At 39.1% G+C, this 9,878-nt stretch overlaps 1 protein-coding gene across 1 annotated transcript; it reads left to right on the top strand.

The window, feature by feature from the left end:
- The first annotated feature begins 1,989 nt into the window (after positions 1-1,989).
- On the top strand, positions 1,990-7,714 carry RAB39B (RAB39B, member RAS oncogene family). Its single transcript, XM_010385216.2, has 2 exons — positions 1,990-2,505; positions 5,274-7,714. The coding sequence occupies exons 1-2, from the start codon at positions 2,291-2,293 to the stop codon at positions 5,698-5,700; spliced, it is 642 nt and encodes a 213-aa protein (XP_010383518.1). The 5' UTR covers positions 1,990-2,290; the 3' UTR covers positions 5,701-7,714.
- The last annotated feature ends 2,164 nt before the right edge of the window (positions 7,715-9,878 follow it).

Genomic DNA, 9,878 nt, shown 5'->3' on the forward strand with positions numbered 1-9,878 from the left:
CATGCAAAGGAATGAATTTGAACCCCTTCGTCACACCATGCATAAAAAATGAACACAAAATAGATCATAGACCTAAATGAATGAATGAAAACTATAAAACTCTTAGAAGAAAGCATGAATAAATCTTCATGACCTTGGATTTGGCAAAGTATTCTTAGACATGACACCAGAAGCATGAGCAACAAAATGGAAACTCGATAAATTGTACTTCTTAAAAATCTAAAACTTTGTTTGGACACCCTCAAGAAAGTGAAAAAAAAAGAACACACCGAATTGGAAAAAATATTTACAAATCATATATCTGATAAAGGACTTGTATCTAGCATATATAAAGAACTCTTACAACTCAATAATACAAAGACTAGCAATCCAGTTTAAAAATGGGCAAAAGATCTAAGAATATTTTTCCAAGGAAGATACACAAATGGCCAATAAGAATGTAAAAATATGCTTGAAGTCACCAGTCATTAGGGAAATGCAAATCAAACTACAATAAGGTACCACTTCACATCCATGTTAGATAGAATGTGGAGAAATTGGAACCACATATGCTGCCAGTGGGATGTAATATGGTACAGCCACTGTGAAAAAGTCAGGCATTTCATCAAAGGGTTAGACATAGAGTTGCCACAGGACTGAGAAATTCCACTCTTAGGTATAAATCCCAAAAAATTGAAAACAGATATTTAAAAAAAAAACTTGTACATGAATGTTCAACGGTAGGATTATTTAGAATAGCCAAAAGGTGGGAACAATCCAAATGTCCCTCAATGAATGAATGGATAAACAAGATGTGGTCTATCCATACAATGGAATAGTATTCAGCCACAAAAAGGAATGAAGTACTGATACTTGCTATAGTGTGAATGAACCTTGAAAACATTATGCTAAGTGAAAGCAGCCAGTCACAAAAATGCACATATTATGTGATTCCACGTATATGAAATGTTCAGAATAGGGAAATTTATAGAGACAGAAAGTACATTAATGGTTGCCAAAGGCTGGAGGAACATAGGATAGAGAGATGATAGCTAAAAGGTTCTGGGTTATTTTTTGAAGTGATAAAAATGTTCTAAAATTAACTGTGGTGATAGTTGTACATATTTGTGAGCATATTAAAAATCTATGCTAAGAATTTTTCACTTTAAACGGTTGAATTCTACAGTATGTGAATTTCCATGTTAATAAGGCTGATTTTTTTAAAGAGTAAGGCAATGATAAAAGATTACACACAAAAAATACAAAGGATATGAAAAGACAATTCCCAGAAGAGGAAATGAAGTGGTCAATACACAAGACTTGGTATTGACCTCATCAGTAGTCAGAGAAATGTAAAATAAAGCAATGAGACGTATTTTTATTTAACTACATTCTATTGACAAGAATTAAGAAAGAATAAAACATACATATGATGCTTGAAATAATGCAGAGCAATGACCTTTTCACACATTGTTGGATAGAGTTTAAACTGCTAAATAGTTTTGGAAAGTAGAATGGCCATGTCCATTAAATTTAAAATACTCATACTCTTTGAATTCATGGCCCCTCTTTTAAGACTCTAGCTCATAGAAATAAAATACGTGTGACTACACTTTAAAGAATCTTTATTGCAGCATTGTTATGACAAAAGGGAAATTAGGTGGAAATGGAAAGATATTTATGATGCTTTATTAACTGCAGAAAGCAATTATTAATTGAAAGTAAGGCCTCAGTTTAATTTTTGTAAAAACAAACAGCAATAAATGTATATGGGAATACAAACACATATAATATTTCTGTGTTTACGTGAGCATGGAAACACTTGTAGACTAATATATAATTATATACCTTCCCTTTCTTGAGTAGTTTTGTATTGCTTTGCTAGTTTCAATGAAAAGGTATGACATTTGCAGTTTGAACGACAGAAAACATTTTTAATTAACAGAGGGTGGGTGGGGTAATTAGAAAGGGAGGGAACGCGCTAATTTTGCAGCCATTTTGTGTGCGCTCCTCTTACAGACAGTGCGGCGGCCCAGGCGTCGCGTCTACGCCGGGGATTACAGTAACCCGGTTGTCAGTGATGAGTCAGAGTGCGTGGTGCTGATGCTGCTGCCATTTCATCACCTTTGCGAGCGCAGCATCCATCCCTCCGCTATCCGGGCGCCTGGGCCTACCCAGCTTCGGGTTCCCAGGTCAGCGATGCGCTCGCAGCAGAGCTAGATCCTGCCGAGCCGCGCTCTCTGAGGCGTCGGCGGGGCGCCCCCTCCCGCCGTCCCCGGTCCGAGCCAAGGAGACCTGCAGAGCCGCGGCCATGGAGGCCATCTGGCTGTACCAGTTCCGGCTCATTGTCATCGGGGATTCCACAGTGGGCAAGTCCTGCCTGATCCGCCGCTTCACCGAGGGTCGCTTTGCCCAGGTTTCTGACCCCACCGTGGGGGTGGATTTTTTCTCCCGCTTGGTGGAGATCGAGCCGGGAAAACGCATCAAGCTCCAGATCTGGGATACCGCGGGTCAAGAGAGGTTCAGGTGGGAGCGCAGTCCGGGCCCGCAAGCAGTGGGAGGGTCTTCGGGGTTTACACAGCCTCTGGGGAGAGAGACCTTCCTGGTCCTAGTCGCGGTCCAGGAGGGCAACACTAAGGGTCTTGGGGATTCTACCGAAGCCCACCTTTGACTAACCCGGAGTTCAGTGCAAGGAAAGAAGCGCCCTGGCAGGGAAGGCCGGTCAATAACGCATATTGCTTGCACCACAACTCCACCAACCTGCCCCTTGGTGGCTAATAAACTAGCTGGAATTGATTTCTGTATCTGTAATTCATCAATCTCAGTCCCTATGTTATGTACTTTCAAAAATGTTCCCAGGTCCTCCTAACATAACTGACAGAGATTTAGATACATAAATACATGTGTATTATGTTTTATTTCCATATCTGTGTGTGTGCACATATATATGCTAACATATGTTCTAACATAAAGGAAATACATACGATTGATTCCTTCTTGCAACCAGCACACATTCAGTGATCATCTACTATGTGCCAGACTCCGGGCTTGTTTCTGGGAAAACAGTGTGAGGAAACTCACACAAGGGGATGCCATGTAATCAAAACAGACAAAGCCCCTTCACTCTTGGAACTTCTGTGCTAACATAGTTGAGGGAAATAGATAATCAGCAATTACAAAAATGTGTCTTGCTCATATTTGTATGCCCACTCCCTACTGTAACACTTGGCACATAATGAATATTCTTAATTTCAATGAATTCATTGAATAATCAATGAATATGTTTACTTTCACTCAAAACCCTTTGCTTTGCTTTTGTAGCATGTATTATTTGTAATTAAATGTATGAACACAGAGGAGGAAAGGTTAACTGGAGAAGATGAGACCGGATGAGTATGACTGCCCAAGCAAAGACAGGAAACGCCCAGGGATGGGAAACAGCATGAATAAAGACAGAAGTGAGAGGGAGCAGAGTGTACACAGAAAACTTTGCAGGGAACAATTTGAACTAAAGTAGAGCAGCAGGAACCAGATCAAGAAAACTCAATAGCCCAAGTTTATGATCATTTGCTCATTTATCTATTGAAAACTAAGCACAGAAGATACTGGTTGGGTAATTGAAGAGTGGTAAGGAGAAATAATTACAAATTTAAGTTGCCTCCAGCTCCTCACTTCCACAAACAACACTGTGGAAAATTCCTTGTACAGGTTCACTTTGAACTTGTGATTGCATTTCTCCTAAGCAAAGAAAGGTATCTTTTATGTGTTTGTCGGAATTTCTTTCTATATGAACAGCCTGTTCACATCCACTGCTTATTATTTATTGGGCAGTATGGACTTGTAAGAGTACTTTATAGATTAAGAATATTAACGCTTTCCTGTCATGTATGTTGTAACATATATTCCTAGTTTATCATTTGTCTTTTCACATTATTTAAGATTTTTTAATGTAAGGAGGAATTTAAGGTTTATGTAGCCTTATGTCCATGCTTAGAAGGCCTTTGTCACTTTCTTTGCTAAGTACTCACAAACAATTGATTTCTTGAATCAAGCTTTTCACAAATCAAAACCTTTGTTTGTTCATGTCTAATTTTCTGGTAAATCTACCATTCTCCATGAATATTCAAACCTAAGAGACAAGAAATGCTTTCAGTCCCCAGGGCTGATTTGCCTGATTCTGGAGACTTAAACTCATTTGTAAGTTTTACTTTTACCATCATCTAGCTTGGACTGTAGGTCCCTGGACAATGCTTGTTCTGTTAACACTGGGCCATTTTCCCTAAGCTATTGAGTCCTTCATTGTCTATCTTCTTTATCTGAGAAGACAGAAAACCTAAAAATAGACATAGATTAAAAAAATCACAGTACTCTAAAGCAAGTGATTGCAGAGACAAATAGGTCTGTACCCTGTAATAAGCTTTAATACACTGTAAGCAAAGTGCCATCATGTATATTTATAATGAGGCTCCTCAAGTCAAGAAGTTAAAACATGTGAAGTTTCTTCTGATGGCTCCTGAGTTGGCCTCTCTGAAATGTGTCAGGAAATAGGGCTGAGAGGCACATTGCCTGAACCCTTCACCATCTTTCTTTTTCCATTCCCACAGGCCTGGAAAATAAAAAATAAAATTGTGTTTCTCCTCACAGACGAGATTGAGGATCCCTGTTAGCTAATAGTAATAATTAATAATAATAATAATAATGGAAAGAGAAAAACATGATAAAGATAAATGGAAAAAATGGAGTATATAGCAAGATACCTACTTTAAATATTTTGTTAACTATCATAAATTCCTTTCTATGTTTTAAAAATCCTGTTTCAACTACTAGCATTTGTAATGAACTCTCTACGTCACAGAACACTTTAATATCCATTGTTTCATTTTGCCTCATGGTAACACTGTGACTTAGGTATCCTATTTTGCAGAAAAGGAAGTTTCTGTCAGTTATTCAGATTTGGGGGGTGGGAGAGTTAGTTGTAGTTTTACCTGAAGGCAAGAAATAGAACTAAGTTATGTCCCAGGGTCACTCTACCAGTGCTGAATCCATGGAAAATGCCTAAAAGTTCATGAGCGTTCATTTCTAGAAGATACCCATCTCAAAGTTTTACCCAATTGGAAACTCACATATTAGTATTATTATGGAGTGCCATTTGTATTCCCTTGTTTAAAAAAAAAAGAAAATCATTTTTATCAAAGGACTGTGTCAATAACCAGGAACACTTGAATATACTGAGTTCATTGACATGCAGAAGTTTGGGCACGGCCTTTATTCTTTACTTCTTTCTTGTGTTTTAGATCCATCACTCGCGCCTACTACAGGAACTCAGTAGGTGGTCTTCTCTTATTTGACATTACCAACCGCAGGTCCTTCCAGAATGTCCATGAGTGGTTAGAAGAGACCAAAGTACACGTTCAGCCCTACCAAATTGTATTTGTTCTGGTGGGTCACAAGTGTGACCTGGATACACAGAGGCAAGTGACTCGCCACGAGGCCGAGAAACTGGCTGCTGCATACGGCATGAAGTACATTGAAACGTCAGCCCGAGATGCCATTAATGTGGAGAAAGCCTTCACAGACCTGACAAGAGACATATATGAGCTGGTTAAAAGGGGGGAGATTACAATCCAGGAGGGCTGGGAAGGGGTGAAGAGTGGATTTGTACCAAATGTGGTTCACTCTTCAGAAGAGGTTGTCAAATCAGAGAGGAGATGTTTGTGCTAGTCAGCTCTTTTATTTCCAAAACATGCTCTCCTACTTGAACTGAAAAGTAAGAGAAATAAATAGAATCTTTGTGTAACTGACGAGAACTCAACCTCCATTTGGATACCAAGTGAGCCTCCTTCTCAGGGGGACTCTGACAGACTCATGTGCGGGTGGATGGGGGTGCCTGCGTGCTGTGACCAAGGGACTGAACTGTGGCCCATGCTAGGCAGTGGCTGCTCCATCAGCCCTTTGTGGACCACATGTTAAGGGCCTGGGGTTTAGGAAGCTAAGTCCCAGGAAAGCATACCTACAGACAGGACAACTATTACTTGGTATTTGAGCTCACCTACAGGCCATGAACATAAAGAAACACATAAAGGGGAAAAAAGTATCACATTGGGGACAAAGATTATGAGCTCTACTTATTCCATGAGAATACCCTGCACCAAAGGTGTTTTCTGGGTTTGGTTAAAAGGTACCAATTAGCTTTTAACAGCTTATCTGTAAAATGAGGAACATAGACCAAAAGGTCTGGTGTTCAAGTAAAGATGATGTGAATATGAAAGAAAGGCTATCTACACAGTTATTAGCACATTTGAACACACTTGTGATAGAATTACCAGCTGTATGAAACAAATCGTCCCATGCAAATTACCCTATAACTAGGAAAGGGACAAAGGTAAAGCCCATTCAGGTATTATTGACAAGAGGGCTTTAAACAAGTGAATAATTGCACAACTAAAAAGACATTTGAACTGTGTGGGCTATAAGTGTTCTTACCACCAAGACACTGGATTTTTATTGAAAAGAACCACATACAGCAATGGCAATGGGGAGTGGGATAGGGATAAAATACTCACCCCAAATGACCTTGGCCACCTGTCTGCCGTATATGTACACTGAGCTCCTGTCTACCCAAGAGAGTCAGCCCTTAATTCTCAGGTGAACAAACAGCTAACTGCATCAGCAAACTGGAATGGCTGGCTTGAAGTTTCCATTATTTTCTTGAAGAGAGGTGACGCTTTAAATTACTTTTTGGATTGTAGCCAGTTCAGCTAGGCAAAAGCCATACTTTTCACAATTAAAAAAAAAACTATTCTGATTAGAGTCAGGTTTCTCATATCCATTGTGATAGGAAGGCCTAAGAATGGCAAATCGCTTTGAGATATAATATTGAACTTCAGCATGAATGTGACTGAATCTGAAAGTTTGGGAATTTGCTTCAGCCAGAATAAAGAAGCCAAATCATGAAAATTATGGAAGACTGTTCTGCCACCTGTGCCCCAAGTTGGATGAGCAAACCACTTTGGATCAATTCACAGCATTAATTACAAGTGAACTGATCATCTTCTCTATATTCATTTCACAAGAGCTGGCTTAGGTGGGGTAATTAAATTGCCACCTTTATGGTTGTAAAAGACAAATAAAACATGGCAAATTTGATTAACACAAAATTTCATCAACTGCTATACTTAAGTATTTAGAAGATTCTGAAAGCAAGATTATCCAGTGGGTAAATGAGAGTTGAGTGGATTCTGTCAGTTCAAAAAAGGAAAGAAACAAAACTTCTCTACAATTTTCTTGACTAAAATTTATTGTATGTACACTATTCCCACTCCTGGCATTTTTTGGCAGGTTTAAAAATATTCAGCATAAATCCAGCAGAGGTGGCTGAGCTTAATTGCTTAAATAAGTTCTAGAAAATTTAAAAATCATTTTAGTAGAATTCAGTACCGTTGTCACTGCAATAAGTGGGTTTTAGAAAATAAGTGTGAAAAAAATCAGGTGTTAATATAATACTAAGGATAAAGCTTTAGAAGCTATTTTACTACATAGGTAAAGAAAAGATAAACTAACTTGTAACAAAGACCACAACTGCATGTTGGATTAGATTGTCTCATATTTCAGAATAAAATGTACTGTATACTTTTCCTCACTTTGTTGTGCACTGTAATGAAATGTGAACAATGCTTTATTTAGCTGTATGTGAATGAAAATATGCTTGTATTTAGTAAAATGATTGATTATGTGACTGTGAGATTCCAAGTGTGTGTTATAGCTATTTCCAGAATCTGTTACTACAGTGTAGCAACTCTACTACCAAGGATATCAATAAGATGTAACATATACCATACACAATCGTATTCACCATTATCTTAAAGTCAGAAAGAGAATGATTTTTGAAAGTTATCTGACCATTATATCAAAAGTCACTGGGACCTCAATACTTCCTGGTGAGCCTAGGCCACTTTGAGAAAAGTTGGTTCCGTCAAGCCTAAATCTTCATCGTGGTGATTTTAAATCAAGAGTCTTAATTCTGTTGCCAGGTAGTTGATTACAACTATTATATTCCCTGGAAAGCCTTCTTTTTTCCAGGCTAAGTTACCTCAGCTTTTTCAAATCCTACTACGGCATATTTTTTATGCCAGGATCACTTACAGTGTGGCACCGACATAAGAACACTATAGTTTAGCACATTTCCCAGGATTGATAGTACACATGTGGGTGGGGGGAGGGTAAGAAAAAAAGGAAAGATAATGGATTCTGAGTCTGGGCATAAGTAGATAGGTAGGCTAAGTTCTGTACAGCTTTATCACTTTCATAGTTAAGAGGGAATGGAAGGGAGGGAAGGGGAGAACAAGGAAAGAAAAAAGGAAAAAACAACAATGTAATATCCCCTTCTCCTTAAAATGCTCCCCAGGGCTTGATCATTTTTTCTTCATTTATATTAATTCTCTTGGTGGCTTCATTCAGTCCCATGGCTATAAATTAAATCTATAAGCCAATCAGTCCTGGATTTTTATCTTCAACTTGTCTATTTCCCATGGACTCCAGACCCTTATAACCAACTGCTTGCCTGACATCCCCACTTGAATGTCTACCAGGCATCACAAATTTAACATGTCCCAAATCAGGTTCCTAATCTTCCTCCCCAAATATGTCCCTCTCATAGTCTTCCCCTCCTCAGTAAATGGCAACTTTGTCCTTTCATCTACCTTTGCCAAAAATCTTGGTATCACCCTTGACTCCTTTCTTTCATAGTCCACATCTGATCTATCGGGAAATTATGCTGGCTCTACCTTAAAAGTATAACCAGAATATGACAGCCTTTCACCATTCTCAATGCTAACGCACTGGTGCTGTCCACTGTCATTTTTCTGAATTATTATGATAGCTGGTCTCCCTGCTGCCACTCTTGTCATCTCCCCTTCCCCACCCCTGCCATGCTTGCAGTCTATTCTCTACATAGCAGCTAGAAGGAGCCTAATAAAACATTAGTTATAAGCAATCATCTACTCATAATTCTCCAGTGGTTATACATTTTACTCAGCTTAAAACCCAAAGTCCTTCCAATGGCCTGCAGAAGAACCCTTGGAAATAAATTCTATCTCCATCTCATCACCTCTGTAACCTCATTTCCTAACCCTCTTTATTTTACTCCAGTTAAATGGGTTCCTTTCCTGTTCTTCAAACGCACTAAGCACATTCCCATCTCAGGGACTTTGTATTTCCTTTTCCCTCTGTCTAGAATTCTTTTTCCTGAGATATCTGCATGGATTGCTCTCTCACCTTCATCAAGTTCGGGAGCTAGCAGCTTCCAAGAGTTGGAAGCAGTTTCCTCATCCTAGGGAAGACGTGGCTCCAAAAGTCATTGCTAACAGCTCAACCTAGAGTCTTACTCTTTAGTCTTCCCTGGGTAACAATAAAGTGTAGGGCACACAGAAAAGGGAAAGGAAACGTACAAGGAGACAATGAAATCCTGGAGAGTACATTTTTACAGGATGGCATGAACAGTAGTATCAAAATGCAGCAGCGGATTCAGAAAGATAAAAACTAAAATGAATCCCCAGGATTTGAGAGAACAGGAAGTCATGAGTGGCCTTTGCCAGTATAGTGTTGGTGGGATGATTGCTGCCTATATCAAGCCTCTCAGGAACTTGGTGTTCTCAGTTCTGTCAGAGGACCAATTCTCTTCTCTCTTTCTTTTCTCTATCCTCTCCTCTCCCTAGACAATCTTACCTACTCTTGTGACTTCAGTTACCATCTTTGCATTGCTGATTCCAAAATCAGCAACTCTAGCTCACTTTTCTGCACGTTATACCAATACAGCCAACTTGACTACTAAACACAGCCACAAATTTCTCAAACTCAACATATCCAATACTAAAATCAGTGTCTATCAAAATGTGCTCCAA

The sequence above is a fragment of the Rhinopithecus roxellana genome, chromosome 7 (genome assembly GCF_007565055.1).
Source record: "Rhinopithecus roxellana isolate Shanxi Qingling chromosome 7, ASM756505v1, whole genome shotgun sequence".
NCBI classification, from domain to species: domain Eukaryota; kingdom Metazoa; phylum Chordata; class Mammalia; order Primates; family Cercopithecidae; genus Rhinopithecus; species Rhinopithecus roxellana.

Excerpts from the sequence above, each read along its gene's own strand:
- RAB39B (XM_010385216.2), top strand. The coding sequence starts at position 2,291 with ATGGAGGCCATCTGGCTGTACCAGTTCCGGCTCATTGTCATCGGGGAT. Across the intron at positions 2,506-5,273 it reads GCGGGTCAAGAGAGGTTCAG|ATCCATCACTCGCGCCTACT; the intron begins GTGGGAGCGCAG and ends CTTGTGTTTTAG.